General features: G+C 48.7%; 1 protein-coding gene across 3 annotated transcripts in view; it reads left to right on the top strand.

Annotated features, from left to right (window-relative positions):
- The window catches only part of npr1b (natriuretic peptide receptor 1b), a 76,081-nt gene that overhangs the window by 10,828 nt on the left and 48,084 nt on the right, over window positions 1-17,169 (top strand). For 2 of the 3 annotated variants that reach the window (XM_031749357.2, XM_039619815.1), the window contains 3 exons: window positions 7,786-7,973; window positions 12,487-12,600; window positions 13,972-14,107. In XM_031749357.2, coding sequence (XP_031605217.1) covers window positions 7,786-7,973; window positions 12,487-12,600; window positions 13,972-14,107 — 438 coding nt within the window. Of the gene's footprint in view, window positions 1-7,785; window positions 7,974-9,976; window positions 10,030-12,486; window positions 12,601-13,971; window positions 14,108-17,169 lie in introns of those variants that run through there. The other variant, XM_039619816.1, reaches the window with a different exon arrangement.

Below are 17,169 nucleotides of genomic sequence, written 5' to 3'. Positions count from 1 at the left end.
GCGCGTGTTCAGACCGGTGGGTGCATCTGCGACTCAGGTGGCTCATGTACCAATCAGAAGGCTGGTGTTCAACCCTCCTGCACATGCTGAAGTGTTCTTGAGTACAATGGGTGATTACAGCTGGTAGTTCTGACCTCGTGTGACTTTAGAAAACCGTTGTTGAGCTGTGACCTCTGTCTGTGCTCCTGATCACCTGACAGCTGCACACTGGTCATGTGATCTACGGTCTGCTCGACTTTGGGCCATGTGGGCTATGGGGCAATCGTGGCTCAAGAGTTGGCAGCTCATCTTGTAATCTTGTAATTGCCGGTTCGAGCCCCGGCTCCAACAGTCTCGGTCGTTGTGTCCTTGGGCAAGACACTTCACCCGTTGCCTACTGGTGGTGGTCAGAGGGCCCGGTGGCGCCAGTGTCCGGCAGCCTCACCTCTGTCAGTGCGCCCCAGGGTGGCTGTGGCTACAATGTAGCTGCCATCACCAGTGTGTAAATGTGTGTGTGAATGGGTGGATGACTGAATGTGTAAAGCGCTTTGGGGTCCTTAGGGACTAAGTAAAGCGCTATACAAATACCGGCCATTTACCATGTGTGTTCACAGTGGCGCTTTTCTTTAAACAGGAGCTTCTCCACTCTGTGTGAAGTAACAGGAAGTGATCAGAGTGGACGAGCTGATGGAGCTTCACCCAGTTTACACGAGAAAGTTTCGGGAACGCATTACTGGCAACAAAACTTTCAGCCGAACATAACTCAAAGGAACGCTCTGGAGCTTTTCTTGAGCGTCTTGACTTCAGCCTGGTTTAAATGCCAACGGCACGGCGAGCTGTTGGATCTGATTTTATGGAGGTTCATGTTCAGATGGAGCTGATGCTGGAATTCTGGGACAGCTGGAAGAGTTGCAGGGATCCTCTGACTGTGACCATCGCTTGCTGGTCGCCCCGAAACTTCCAAGTTTGCTTGTCAGTACAGAAATAAAAAGCTAAAAAAGGATTCAGGAGGATAGCAGGAGCCTGCAGAGCACCTCTAGAGTAAAAGAGCTGCAGGACCCACGCCAGGGACACGTGCACAAATTAACAAAGGCCTGAGACCGAATGTGGACATAGAGGTCGTGCAGAGGTAAACGCCTGCGTCTGTCTGTTTCTGCAGGCTGGATTTCTGCTTCGTATGTCCTGAAAGAGGAAGCAGCAGAAACCTGACGCAGGAGGAGTGCAGCCCTCTGACCTCAAAGGAAACCAGTGCCAACACGAAAAGCTGGATGAGGCTCTGACTCCATCGTTTCCTCAGAGTGAAGCTTCCTTTTCCTGCTTGCGAGTTCACACTCAGATGCAGACGTCGAGCTGGCGAAGCGGCGGCAGCTCAGCCTGCGCTCTGCTGCTGAGTAAACGGAGACGTCAGCTCTGACTGCCTGCAGCGCTCTAAGCTGACCGCAGCACAGTGAAGCCATCAGGAAAGATTTAAAATGGCAGCGTCATCTCTGAGCGGAGGGTCAGGATACCGCATGCATCAGCAGGATGGCGAGCTCAGAGCGCTCCTTAACCTGATGTCTTCCTTCAGTTAGGAAAAACCCGAGGCTGTTGTTATTTAATGCAGCCGCTGTGTCGGCGGGCAGATACAAACACATCTACCTTACATCACGTCCTCCTGACCCAGACAGGAAACGACGGAGTGCCGTTTCTGTGGAAACCCACGAAGACTCGCCCCGACAGCCGGCAGGAGCAGCTGGAGTCACAAACATCGGTGAAGTCCTGATTTCGAACTGTGAGCGTGCTAATTTTTTCCCGTCATGAAGATTTCCTGCTTTTATACCACCAGTTCAAACTTTGAACACAGCTTCTTATTTTATGTTTTTTCTTTATTTTTACTACATTTTTATATCGTAGATACAAACTGAAGACTTCAAATATATGAAGCAAGATATGTGGAATATGTAGCAAAGAAAAAAATGATAAATAACTAAATATGTTTTATACTTTAGATTCCTCTAAGTAGCCTCAGTTTGCTTTGTTGACAGCGCTGCAAACCCTCGGCCTTCTCTCAGTGAGCTTCATGATGTCATCACCTAAAATGGTTTCACCTCACAGGTGTGCCTGTCAGGGGTCATTTTTGGAGTTTCTTGCCTTCTTTATGGGGTTGGGACCATTAGTTGTGTTGTGCAGAAGTCAGGTTGGTGCACAGCTCACAGCCCTATTTGACAACTGTGAGAATTCATATTATGACAAGAACCAATCAGCTCAGTAAAGAGAAACAACAGCCCATCATTACTTTAAGAACTGAAGGTCAGTCAGTCGGAAAACTGCTAAAACTTTGAATGCGTCCAAGTGCAGTCCCAAAAACCATCAAGCACTATGATGAAACTGTCTCACATGAGGATGCCCCAGGAAAGGAAGACCAAGAGTCACCTCTGCTGCTGAGGACACATTCAGCCGAGTCACCAGCCTCAAAAATCACAAGTTAACAAGTTTGGTTTCACCCCTGTGTCTTTGTGCAACACAGAAAAGGTGAACGATGGTCTCTACATGCATGGATCATGCATTTGAGCATGCGTGCTGCTGTGCGTTTTGGACAAATATCTCCACTTTCCTCTCGTCTGTTCCTGAAATCTGCTGCTTTCTTCAGACGCAGCTTTACAAACCTCAGATGTGCTTTCATGACCTTTAACCTTTTGTAGAGTCTGAGATGGAGCTTCATGGATCGCTCTCGCTGCAGATTGTTTGGAGGTAGTCTTATAATCTTTCCTGTGAAAGCACCGAGTGCTTCTCTCACGTCACTGCTCAGCATCGTGCTAACACGCCTCAGTGCTGCAGAAACATGCTCTTTTGTAAAGGTGCTCACACCTGCTGATGATCCATTAATCAGCATCAGTAGCACCTGGCTGCTGCTGACTATGGAAGCCACAGAACTGCAGAAAGTCTTTCAGACGTTACAGAGGGACGGATAAGTGAATGCTTTTATTTTGAAAGGAATTTAGCTCATTTCCAGCTGATCCCTCTGCGAGCACTGAACAGCTCTCCTTTCACACAGTAAATGATTAATTCAGTCATTTATTCAGTCGTTGCTCAGCAGGAACGACCTTTAACCCTGTGTGTGTGTGCGTAGCATTAATATGCATGGAGGAAAAGCATTTCTCGATTAACATCAACACATCAGAGATGGACGTGCAGGGATATTTTTAGTTCAGCATTTTTATTGCAGGCAGAGGACAATAACACACACATACATGCTCACACACACACACACAGACACGCATGCTCACACACACACACACACACACACACACACACAGACACGCATGCTCACACACACACACACACACACACACACACACACAGACACGCATGCTCACACACACACAGACACACACGCTCACACACACACACACAGACACGCATGCTCACACACACACACACACACACACACACACACACACAGACACGCATGCTCTCACACACACAGACACGCATGCTCACACTCACACACACAATGAAACATAAAGGGTGACTTTCCGTCATATCAGCGATGCGGTGCTATACCTCCACCATGGAGCGCCACCTAGAAAGACCCCAGCCAACAATGTTGGTTGGCCAAAAAACACGCTGACCAATAAAGTTGCAACGACACTCCTTAGCCTCAGGGGCGGAGCTACTGTTGTGGGATGGGGTGGCATGTGACACCCTAAAATAATGTACATAAGCTACAATTAACATTAAATATATAAATTGTAAAAATGAATGTATATCATAGTGCCCCCCACCCCCTACCCAATTAAAATATGGCTCAGTCCATAGCATCAAAATGGCTTTATTTCTTGTTGTCCTTAGCAACGGACACCTATGATTGTGTCAGAGCAGATTTTGAATCAACACCATGGGCGGTTTTAGATTTCAGCACAAGTGGTTGATTGTTACACTCTGGAAATGGAATGAAGGTGAGTGTTATTAACCCCAATAAATCATGAAAAACCAGGTTTACATTTTTGGTGAAAAATATCTTCATGATAGATTTCTGGCATTTTTTGTAAATGTAAGCATGTAACAACTTGGTTATTTCTAATAAAAAGAGTGTGAAACGCACACAGTGGGGTTTCCTGTTAGTCCATGTCAGCAATGAGCCACGTTCACCATGAGCAGCAGCTGGAACATGAGGGAGCAGGTAAGTGTTTCTGTGTGGAACAGCCAGGACGCTGCAGGTGATTAGTGCGTTTGTGAGAACCTCTGTGAGGTCCTGAGGATGGTGGCTCAGGTGGAGCTGAGGGTTTACCAGAGCATGATCGGCGTCAGAGCTGCACTGACCCTGGGTTCAGGCAGGTCTGTTACCGTGACCCGGGGTATGGCTCTGTGTGAGGTATGCATTCAGGCCATCCATCCATCTTCTTCTGCTTATCCAGGGCCGGGTCGTGGGGGCAGCAGCCTGATGAGCCTGCCCTGGGGCCTCCTCCCAGCGGGACATGCCCGGAACACCTCACCCAGGAGGCATCCTTGTCAGATACCTAAACCATCTCAACTGGCTCAGTTCAATGTGGAGGAGCAGCGGCTCTACTCTGAGCCCCTCCCAGATGGCCGGACTCCTCACCCTACCTCTAAGGGAGAGACCAGCCACCCTTCGGAGGAAGCTCATTTCCACAGCTTGTATCTGCCATCTTGTTCTTTCGGTCACTACCCACAGCTCGTGACCATAGGTCAGGGTAGGGACGTAGATCAACGGGTAAATCGAGAGGTTCAATTTTACACTCAGCTCTCTCTTCACCATGACAGACCGGTGCAGCATCCGCATGACTGCAGCCGCAGCACCAATCCATCTGTCGATCTTCTGCTCCCTTCTCCCAATGAGATTCTGAGAGCACCGATGTGAAAGCCTTCCAGGACTTGGCTACGAACAGAATCGGTGACAAAGGGCAGCTCTCGGAGCCACAGACCACATACTCCTGAAGCACCTCCCACAGGACGCCCCGAGGGACACGGTCGAATGTATTTTCCAAGTCCACAAAACACATGTAGAGTGGTTGGGCAAACTCCCATGCACCCTCCAGTATCCTCGAGAGGGTAACGAGCTGGTCCAGTGTTCCACGACAGGACGAAAACCGCATTGTTCCTCCTTTGTTCGACTAACAGATGGACTCTCCTTTCCAGCACCCTGGCATAGACGTTCCCAGGGAGGCTGAGGAGTGTGATTCCCCTTATAGTTGGAACACACCCTCCAGTCCCCTTTCTTAAAGATGGGAACCACCATCATGTTCTGCCAATCCAGAGGTACCGCCCCTGATCTCTACGCAACATTGAAGAGGCGTGTCAACCAGGACAGCCTTACAACATCCAGAGCTAGGGATGCAACGATACCAATTTTTTCAAACCGATCCGATACCGATACTTGGATCTGAGTACTTGCCGATACCGAGTACAAAAACCGATACTTCTACCACACACAAGTTAAACTTAACCAGTAGTAAAGAAACGACCCCAGACAACTCTTTAACACAAACGAAACGTTTACTGAACGTAAGGGCAGAGACAAATACTGTACAACACATCCCTTTTTTAAACTCAAATGATATTCCAATTCCTTAACCAAATGAAATACACTGTATAAATGACATAATTCCCTTTCAAATTATATTAAACAACCCAACTTATGTTATCACCTTTTGGTAAGTGACTCACTAATATACACTCCAAAACACGTTATATAAATCCACTAAACACACAATATTCACACATGGGCTCCACACACACTCACATTCACACTTGTTGCAGGCCTGTTTGCTGCTCACGCCGGACGATGGAGAAAATCCTCTTCTCCCCAGTAAGAGCACAAAAAGTCTGACTTACAGTTCCGTTGCCCGGTAGATCGCCGTTCACCAGTCCCACAATAAATCCACTCCTTGCGGACCCGATGCTGTCTCTGCTACAGCACGTTAGCGAGTCACTGTCCAGCTCTCCGACAGTCCATAGCGGCTGCCTCCTTGGCGGCCAAGCAGTCCGGCTAGCCTTTAGCCTCGGCGGTCGTAGCTGGAAACACAGCACGGTGGTGCGACCATTGAAACAAAAAGTCACTTCACCCACACTCTGTTGCGAAGCTCTCACACGGTCAGCTTTCTAGTCACACACTCTTTTGTGCTGGTTAACCTCAATAAAACTAGCCGGTCTCTCACTTTGGTTCAGCTAACCTCATTCATCTCTCCATGCCGTTCTCTTCTCCTCCTCCATTGCAACAGATACACAGGTCCCGTTTTATGCTACCTTCACGGGCCTCCAGAAAATGAGAACTCTGAAAAATATTTTAACTCCTTCAGAGTTACATACCATAAAATAATACTTTTATGATTAACATAACAGTTTGATTGCTCTAATTACCTGTATTTACCTTGCGACATATTACAGGGCAAATTACATTCAGGGTAGAGTTACATCACATAACATCAACTGTGAACACCTTATGTTACCGTGGCGTTTAAGTCCATGGGAATTATGAGTATCCACTCCCAAATTCCCATCCGGGCTACATTAGTATCGGTTCATGGTATCGGTTAACTTTTACGAGTACGAGTACGCACACATTTTACAGTATCGGCCCCGATACCCGATACCAGTATCGGTATCGGTGCATCCCTATCCAGAGCCTTCAGGAACTCAGGGCGGACCTCATCCACCGCGGGGCCCTGCCTCAGTGACCGCAGCCCTGCATTCACGCCTACATGACATTTAGTGGGCTGTAACAGAAACATAACCAGCTGCACTTTCATGTGTAAAATTAATAACGCCCCTCCCCCGTCATGATCATGACCACTCTCAGACCCACACCTTCACCCAGTGGTGTCAGCAGGTCAGCTCTGAGCATGTGCAGAGGGAGTTCACTGCTCACGGTGAACACATCGCCGTGGATAAACTGACTGTTTGTGTTCCCTTCTCTCATGCATGGCTTTTCCTGGAGCGTGGATGCTGGAGCCACGGGAAGTCTCCAAGCGGCATGATGACATTCCTCGACCCTCCCCCTTTGTTTCAGACTGTAATAACCTCTGAGCAGGAAGTGACCCTGAAAGCACCACAGCACGCAGCTGAAAGCTTTCAGAGGCCCAGTTCAGAGAAACCCGATACCTGTCTGTCTGTGTGTGTGTGTGTGTGTGTGAGTGTGTGTGAGCATCTGTGTGTCTGTGTGTGCGTGTGTGTGTGTGTGTGTGTGTGTGTGTGAGCATCTGTGTGTCTGTGTGAGAGCATGTGTGTGTGTGTGTGTGTGTGTGTGTCTGTGTGTGTGTGTGTGTGTGTGAGCATCTGTGTGTCTGTGTGTGTGTGTGTGTGTGTGTGTGTGAGCATCTGTGTGTGTGTGTGTGTGTGTGTGTGTGAGCATCTGTGTGTCTGTGTGCGTGTGTGAGTGTGTGTGTGTGTGAGAGCATCTGTGTGTCTGTGTGCGTGTGTGAGTGTGTGTGTGTGTGTGTGAGCATCTGTGTGTCTGTGTGCGTGTGTGAGTGTGTGTGTGTGCGTGTGTGTGAGCATCTGTGTGTCTGTATGTGTGCGTGTGTGTGAGTGTGAAGGTGATAGTTGTAGATCGAGGTGATGTAGGAGTACCAAAAGTGCAGCTACTAGGAGGCTGACTGTCCAATCAGACTGCGTTTTCCCTGCAGACTCCCTGAAAACAATCAGTTGTGTCGCTTGTCTCTCAGTGTGGACATTAGAGCAGGTGTGTTAGAGCAGGTGAGCTCAGTCATGAAGGCAGAGGGGGGTGACCCACAGGTCTGTGCTGCACCGAGCGCCGTGGGCTGACTCTGATCTTCATCTCTGACTCTTCCTCTCTCTCCTCCTCAGTGGTCTTCGTCTGCTGTTCTCCTGACGTCTTCAGGAAGCTGATGGTTGAATTCAGGCGGGAGAATCTCACTCACGAGCAGTATGTCTTTTTCTACCTCGACGTGTTTGCTGACAGCCTGAAATCCGAACACCGCCAGCCGTGGCGCCGCGGGGACCGTGAGGACGCCATTGCCAAGGAAGCCTTCCAGGTATGGCATCAGTATCCAGGAGGTCGGTCAACATGAAACAAGAGGTAAACACACACGCTGTGAGGAAGACGCCTGACATCAGCGCTTCAGCTGCACAAATCCGCACATTGTACATAAAAGATGGATGACGGCACCATACAGGAGAAATCTGCTCTCTCTTTCTAGTCCCTGTCAGGACTCTTGCTGCAGCATTTTGGATTAACTGAAGGCTTTTCAGGGAGTTTTTAGGACATCCTGATAATAAAGAATTACAGTAGTCCAGCCTGGAAGTAATAAATGCATGAATTGGAGATTATGTATCGGAATTTCAGGAGCGGGACCACGCCTCCAAACACGCTCCATCCGGTTGTCATCTATATATGTTCCCCCAGTTCTGCAAACTGTTCATTCTCATTTACGTGCCCCACCCTCCCTCCCTCCTTGTTCTCAATTCTTTAACTTCTTCACTCCTATTTAGTGCACGGGGATCTGCCAGGCCCGGGAGCCGTCGCCAGTCCCCTTCGAGGCCTTCCCCCAAACTGCAGCTCAATTCATGTCCAAGCATTCACCTTTACCTACTAATACGCTGTCAAACCTAAAATGAGGACGTGGACCCAGCTAGTGAACTAGTTTTTCAGCGTCACTCTGAGACAGGATATTTCTCATTTTAGAGATGTTGCGCAAATGGAAGAAAGCAGTCTTACATATTTGTTTAATATGTGCGTTGAAGGACATGTCCAGGTCAAAAATGACTCCAGGGTTCCTCACAGTGTTACTGGAGGCCAAGGTAATGCCATCCAGAGTAAGAATCTGCTTAGATACCATATTTCTAAGATTTTGCTGCTGACACTGTTGGGGATTTATTCCAAACTGAAGGCACACTGAACCAGCATGGCTACCACAGCATCCTGCAGCAAAATGCCATCACATCATTGATTTATCAACAGCACAATGACTCCAAACACACCTCCAGGCAAGGAGAGAGATGGAGTGCTGCGCCCGATGGCCTGGCCTCCACAGTCACCTGACCTAATCCCAGTGGAGATGGTTTGGGATGAGATGGAGCACAGAGTGAAGGCACAAGGGCCAACAAGTGCTCAGCATCTCTGGGAACTCCTTCAAGACTGTTGGAAACCATTTCAGGAGACGACCTCATGAAGCTCATCTAGAGGATGCCAAGAGTGCAAAGCAGTAATCAAAGGGTGGATATTACGAAGAATCTAAAATATCAAACATGTTTTGAGTTATTTCACACTTTATTGTTCACTACATAATTCCATCTGAGTGTTCATTCATAGTTTTGCTGCCTTAAGTGAGAATCTACAATATAAATAATAATGAAAATAAAGAAAAACCATTAAATGAGAAGCTGTATCCAAACTTTTGACTGCTAGTGTACATCATAGGTCATAGGTCAGTCTCAGGTGACCCGAAACTCCTCCTCCTGTCTGCAGAGTCAGGTGGGTGGAGTTTGTAAAGCAGTGAAATGATTGGATGGATTTACTCTGCAGCTCTGGGCTCCGTGTGTCAGACTGTAGCGTTCCAGTGTGCTGCACGTGGACCTCGCCGTGTTTGTTCTCGCAGCTCCTCGCAGGAAACCGAGGAGCCATTTAAATCCCTCGTCATGTGTAGCGTGTAGCTGCAATTTTAAACATCTTTCAGTGGTGTGAGAGGAAGAAACGCTCATTAATCTGACGACTGCTGATGACTTGCAGCTGCACCTGGAGAGCCATGCGTCCTCACGGCTCGCCCTCGTTATGGAGTAATCATGCAAGCAGATCGGGCGCTGTAATCACAAGGAAAGGTTACAGTGATTAACCCAAATCTCTGCTTGACTTCATGTCATAAATATGAGCTTCAACTGAATTCAGCCCAAAGTTTTCAGCATGATCTCGCACGTGTGTCGGAGCAGCTCCCACCTGCTGCCTCAAATGCCAGCACGAGTGAACGAGTGAAGAGAAACATAATTTCCATCAGCGCACATTTACTCATGACAGAGAACATGTCAAAGATTTAAACACAGAAGATCTGCAAAAGTCAGCGAGCTAAAGAGAAACAGCTGGAGGAAGATTTAAAGGTGAGCTGGCAGCAGGTTGGTCACATGTAGGGATGGGTACCGGTGTCCGGTGCCATGATGTCACCGGTTCTGACATAAACGGTAGTAACCAGACCGAAAAGCAGCACACATTTCGGTGCTTTATTTCGGTGCTTTTTTTTTTCCTGAGCCAATTCTAGCCAATCATTTTACGTTTCCGAGGATAGTAGGCGGGCCAGGTATGCGTGCGTTCTTTTAGAGCAGAGCTACAAATTAAAAATGCCCAAGGCGAAGCGGTCAAAAGTCTGGCTGTGCTTCACAGCAAAAGATGCAAACTCAGCAGCCTGCAACAAGTGCTTTAAGCTGATACTGTGATACTGTCAAAGGAGGTAACACCTCAAATCTGATGAAACACCTGGCGACGCATAGCGGTTTTTTTAAAGCCGAGAAATGCGCCGTGTTTGATAGCTTGCTGCGAGACCTCACACCTCACACATCTACTGCGGGTGTGGTGCCTGTTATCGGACCCGGAGTTAGCAACATCCCCCAAAAACCCGAAGAGTAGAGTCCTGGCCCCTAGCCCTGTCAGCGTAGCAGAAATGATGAGGATGATGATGGCAGCAGCAGCCGTTCTCCTCTGCTTGAGTAGCTTAATGTTGTTCGTGTGTAATTAACGTTGAGTACGCTAACCACATTATTACATTAATGCATGTAAGGTGAACTAGCAAACACCGTCGTAGTTACATGCGGCTGTCTTCTTGTTTGATGGCAGATGCTCCCTTCACCCTGGCCAAAAAGGCTAAAATGACCAAAGAAAAAGTGGAAAACAGCTGAACATGAGAGGTTTTTGGACAAAGTTTGTTTTTTCCATTGTTTAAGCACTGCTTCCAGCCAAGAGTGAGACCATATATGCCCTATAGCTGCAGAAAAGGCTAACATTGTTATCTTTTTACAAAAAAACAGCTGAACATGAGAGGTTTTTGGACCAATTTTGTGTTCTCCATTCTTTAAGCACCGGTTTGAGCACCGTTTAAGCACCGGCACCGTTTCAAAAGTACCGGTTTGGCACCGGTATCGGATAAAACCTAAACGATACCCATCCCTAGTCACATGATCATCTCAGAGGTTCTCCAGCCTGTTTCAGAATCACGTTCCTCACTGTGAACATCATCGACACAGCATGATGTCATCAGCAAACTCAGAGAAACTGAAGGAATCTCTGTGTGCAGGGAGGAGGCTGTGTGTTACTGTGTGTTTGTGTGATTTACACTGTGTCTGAGTGCGAGTCTGTGACTGTGTTTGTCCTTCTGAGCAATGGTACGACTCCCGGCTGAGACGGGACGGTTCATTGGGGAGGAGTCATGGAAAAAACATTTCACGATGTTTCAGCTCCACGTCAGCGGCAGGATCCTGGTGAACCGTCATTCTGTTCATTTCCTGTTAATCCTACTGAAAAGTTGGCTGCAGTTCACCTAGGGGGTGCTGTGAGATCAGAGAGAGCGGAGCTAAGCAGAGACTTCCAAAAACATCGGATTTTAGCATCCATGAATCCAGCCTGGATAACAGCACTCTTCCTCCGTCAGTTCCTCTCAGTGAAGCTAATTTTGACCATAAAAACTAGCATGCTGCTAATGCGTGCTGATTGGTCGGTAAAGGTTTTAGGACAGGTGCCTGTTTCCACAGTTAAAGCCCAGCAGGAGCTTCAGGTGTGCAGGAGGTGCAGCGGGGTGAAGGTGATGCTGTCAGAAGGCTGCTCGCTTCACGCCCCAAACCAAAATGGAGGACGCTGTAAAGCGTCTCGCGGTGCTGTGACGTCTCTAACAGAAAGGATTTTACTACAAGAGAAAACCTGTGAAACATCTAAATGTGGAACCATTTCTGCTGAACTCGACAGCGCCCCCTATGGAACAGGAAGTCCACAGAGCCCCTTCCACCTGGACGAGCTCAACAGCGCCCCCTATGGAACAGGAAGTCCACAGAGCCCCTTCCACCTGGACGAGCTTGATGAAATTAGAAATATCCTGTCTCAGAGTGACGCTGAAAAACTAGTTCATGCATTCATTACTTCCAGGCTGGACTACTGTAATTCTTTATTATCAGGAAGTCCTAAAAACTCCCTGAAAAGCCTTCAGTTAATCCAAAATGCTGCAGCAAGAGTCCTGACAGGGACTAGAAAAAGAGAGCAGATTTCTCCTGTATGGTGCCGTCATCCATCTTTTATGTACAGTGTATGGATTTGTGTAGCTGAAGCGCTGATGTCAGGCGTCTTCCTCACAGCGCGTTTACTTCCTGTTTCATGTGAGGGGAAGCTCATACTCACTCCGAGTTTGACTGGACGTAAATACTTTATGTGATTTTTTTTATAAAAACATGTAAAAGATTAATTATGGATCTGTGATGCACCTCGTGTTGCTGTATCCTGTCCTCATTCGTCTCTGGGCAGTAAGACGCCGTTAAAAGACTCATAATAACCATAATAAATCTGTTTGTGGTTTCCAGAGTGTGAAGATCCTGACGTACCGAGAGCCTCAGAACCCCGAGTACCAGGAGTTTGTCCAGAACCTCAAGGCAGACGCCAAGGACATGTTCAACTACACCATAGAGGACTCACTGGTCAGTGTGTGTGTGTGTGTTCAAACTGGACACTTTACAAGGTACACTTTGCCAGCAGGGGGCTGGAGCTTGTTTCTCCACACAGCTGCTGCAGATGTGGCGGCTGCTGAGAATAAAGCTGCTCTGTGGCTCTCTGACGTGTGATGACAGCAGGTTTTATTTCACACATCAATAATTTTCTGATTAAAACGAGATGATGACAAAGTAAAAAGTAATGCAGGAGGACAGAGATAAGATCAATCATCTCGACACTTTCATTGATGAATAACCACGAGATGAAAATATTCTGGAGAGACTAGATCCAATCAGAAGCACTGAAGCTGTCCAGGTCTGTGAGTCTGTGTGGTCGCAGCCTCAGCGTCCTGCTCTTACTGCCACAGTGTGCTCTTCTGCAGAGCAATGAGTGGTGATTGGAGTTCAGGTCACTGCAGATGCACAGCGCCCACGCCACGTTCACAGCCTCTTCAGGGCCGTTTTTCTGCCCATGAGCGAACAACGCACTCGTCCTGAGACCGAAACGTGAAGCCGCTGCTTCTAAAACATCATTCATTCTATTTCTTCATCGTTTCCTGAAGCACTCACTCCCAGCGGGAGCGCTGGCTGATTAGATATTCAAACAGATTAATAGGAACATGTCAGGCGCCACTGCTGCTGCACAAAGAGCAGCGAGATGTGATAGATACTGGAGGAAGTGATGTCATTAAACATCATGGTGCTCACACTCTGAGCTCTGAAGATCAAATTATTATGTAAATCTGTGATTAGAGGCGAGGCAGCGAGGAGGAGCTGAGCGGAGACAGACCCACAGTTTAAAGTTTTGCAGGGAAACATCACAAATTAAATCCTGCACCACCTGGAGCGTTTGTTCCCGGGTCGGCGTGCAGCTGCAGAGGGATCAGATTGGTCCGAGCGGCTGGGGAGGAGATCCACCCGTCGAGTTTCAGGGTTTCTGCTTTCTTTTACCAAAATACTGTGGAACAAAACCCAAACCTCTGCCTCAGGTTTGGGTTTTGTTCTGCATTAAAATGTGAGTCAGCAGGTGTGCAGGAGGAGAGCAAGCCCCACCTGTGCTGCGTTGTTGTTGTTTGGCCATCTCTGATTGGCTCGTAGCTGCTGCACACAGACTTCAAGAGAACTTCAGAAAAACAGATGCCACGAGACTGTAGCGGTAGTAACCAAGGAAACGGCCGAGAAGTCACAGGTGTGGGTAGAGGACATGTGTGTGTGTGTGTGTGTGTGTGTGTGTGTGTGTGAGAGAGAGAGAGAGTGTGTGTGTGTGTGTGTGTGTGTGTGTGTGTGTGTGTGTGTGTGTGTGTGTGTGTGTGTGTGTGTGTGTGTGTCTGAACGACTGACCCGGTGTGTTTCTTGCAGATGAACATCATTGCTGGAGGCTTTTATGACGGCCTGATGCTCTACGCTCACGCTTTGAACGAGTCCATGTTGGCGTCTAACGAGCGTCCAAACGGGAAGGACGTGACCCCGAGGATGTGGAACCGAACCTTCCCCGGTCAGTGCTCGCCGTTCGTCTCCTTTAAAGCTGACGCTTGCTGTTTCCACCTTTGTGACGGAGCCTGTGTGCTTTGGTGTGACTCTGCAGCAGAGCTGTTCTGCAGGTTGTGTGTGTCTGTGGGGAGTCGTGGGGTTCTGTGAGTGACGGGTGGGGTTGGGTGAGTAAAGCTTGGTTGGAGGGATTTAAATGATGATGGTTTGGTGGTTAAAGAGGGATGGGTGAAGCAGCATTGCTGTTTCTGCAGCTGGTATCAAAGATATTTAAGCTTCTGTAACTGTCTGCGTACCGACATGCAGCGCTGCCGTGTTGTTGTGTTGACGTGTTACTGTGTTGCATTGCTGTACGTGTGTTTCAGAACGATGTGTGCTCACATCTCACCACGCCGGCGTCCAATCTGCTGCTGAGCTCAGGGTTTGATCTCTGGGCCGATGTGGAGACGTGGAGACTCGGCGCGAATTTAAGTCAGAATGTGATCTCAGACATTTTTGGGTGTTTAGTGTGAGCTGCTGAGGGACGGAGCGCTCTACAGGGAAACGCCTCAGATCCCAGTGACAACGCGTTCATTTCACGCTTTAATCACCTGCAGTGAAGACACAGCGTGTTCTTCACAGGTCTCCAAAAGTTGAATCTGTTCATCTGGACGTTTTCAGTGAGAGAAACGTTTCGTCACTCATCCAAGTGACTTCTTCAGTCTCAGCTGACTGCAGGTTTCCCCAAACCTTATAAACAGGACATTTGCATAATGACTGAAACCAGCCCACTGAAGGAACAATGGGCTGGGAGGTCAGTTCCTTAATCTTAATAATGCAAATTCTCATGACCATTGATCAAAGAACACTGATCAATGGCCATGAGTCCCATTCACAGAGAGTTGGGGAATGGCTGCAATCACAGCATTGTAAGATGGTGACAGATGTACCCTTAGGCCCCCTCCTCCATTCAGAGATGGTCTTTCCCTTTTCACGTAAATGGCCTCCTTGACTCCGCGCTCAAACCAGCGTTCCTCCCTGTCCAGGATGTGTACATCCTCATCATTGAAAGAGTGTCCACTGGCCTGTAGGTGTAAATAGACTGCAGAGTCCTGGCCTGACGAGGTGGCTCTTCTGTGTTGTGCCATCCTCTTAGCCAGAGGTTGTTTGGTTTCCCCGACGTATAAATCCTGGCACTTAACAGCGTACACTATGTTACTCTGTTTGTGTCAGGGGACCCGATCAATGGTCATGAGAATTTGCATAATTATGATGAAGGTGAGCTCCCAGCCCATTGTTCCTCAGTGGGCTGGTTTCAGTCATTATGCAAATGTACTGTTTATAAGATTGGGGAAACCTGCAGTCAGCTGAGACTGAAGAAGTCACTTGGATGAGTGACGAAACGTTTCTCCCACTGAAAACGTCCAGATGAACAGAATCAACTTTTGGAGATTTACTTACCTGGATGATTGAGAATGCATCAAGATGTTCTTCACAGGTGTGTCACATTTTTTTAGTGTTTTTAAGACTCGGTCGCTCTGCAACCCGCTGTGTGTGAGACACGCTGTGAGGAAGCAGCAGGCACAGGGCGCTGTGGTCGTGGACGCCGACGACGTCTCCGTCAGACACTTTCTGACATTTTCTGTGGTTTCAAATAAAACCTTGAAACCGCCGCTGGTCGTCCAAACGTTGCACACTGAAAGGTGGTCGAGCTCAGCCGGCGGTTTAGGTGGCCGAGGTTCAGGGACATCACTGCCATGTCTGCTGGCCCCTCCCCATGATGAGACCCGGGGTATTGCCTGTTTCCTGTTCCTCTGCAGCGGCGCCGTAGGTGCTTCAGAGAAAGTGCTGATTCCAGCGCTGTGAGTGTGACGTGTCAGAGGCGAATTCAGCCGTGATGAATGACACAAAACTGCACAGACCTCAAAAACAGACAAACCGCATGGATAACAGAGGGTCACGCAAACACGGCAAGACTCGAACAGACGCCCTCTGACAGGTCGGACCCATTTACCCGCATGCCGTTTGCTGTGCTGGTCGGGACTGGTATTTTATTTTGAAGGGCCTGAGGTCAAAGGTCATCAGGGGTCATCAGTGAAAGAAAGTGGTGAGTGAAAGGACACGCTCAGTCTCATTCCTACAGAGTCGCCGTGGTTTCAGGGTCCGCTGATCAACACAAACGCTTCTAACTAACTGCCAGGTTTGCATTTTACAGGTGTTCCCTAAACGCCTCACACACACTGCTTTGTTTTCATGCTGGAGGTGGCGGTGACATGGTTGTGCAGACATGTTTGAGCCGCCGGCCGCTGCAGTGGGGGTGTGTTTTTCTCATCGTGCTCTCATCGTGTTGACCTGTGAAAGAATCGCCTGGCACGTCGCCGTCGCTGTGGCGAAGAGTGGTGGGGGTATCCCGGCAGAGCCTGGTCTCATCCTGCTGCAACCATAGAGCTGGAGACCAGCGTGTGAGCCGGACCGCCACAGGAAGCTCTGAGCTGATGGAAGGAGGAGCCCAGGTGCATTACTTACCTGCAGAAGGGCCGGCAGGGACAATGTGCTGGCAGAGGAAGTGTGAGAGTGTGGGTGACGTCCTCCCTCACCCCGTCTGCGGTGCACCGCGATCCTGCAGGAACACGGCAACGAGCATGCTGACTCCGCAGAGCTCATCGGCCCAGCTTCTGTGGGACGTTCTGGAAAAACTATCACAGCATCCCAGTGACCGTCAGAGGTCTGAGGGGTCTCTGTGGGTCAGGTGTTCAGTATTAAAACAAATGGAAGGCGTGAAAAGCTTCAGGGCCCTGATGTCAGAGACACTGTCGTGACTGAAGCTGAGAGTTTCATATACGACTGCGAGTCATGTGATGACGGAGACGTGAACGGCTTGCAGTCTTCTGTCCACATCAAGATGTTTCGACGAACGTCAGTGTCCCTGCTGAGATGGAGGAGCGTGACCTTTCACCTTTGTGACATGTCTAAAGTGCCAAACAGCAGCCGGGTGGTTGCAGTTTGAAACACTCGTCCGACAGGTGAGACCCGAGCGGACGCGGGCTGTGCCGCTCCGCCAGGTGTTGCGGTGCAGGTAAAGGCGACGTG

Source organism: Oreochromis aureus, linkage group 11, assembly GCF_013358895.1.
Source record: "Oreochromis aureus strain Israel breed Guangdong linkage group 11, ZZ_aureus, whole genome shotgun sequence".
Lineage (NCBI taxonomy): Eukaryota > Metazoa > Chordata > Actinopteri > Cichliformes > Cichlidae > Oreochromis > Oreochromis aureus.
The sequence above is the reverse complement of the archived record's forward strand: the minus strand, read 5'-3'. Positions and strand labels throughout refer to the sequence as shown.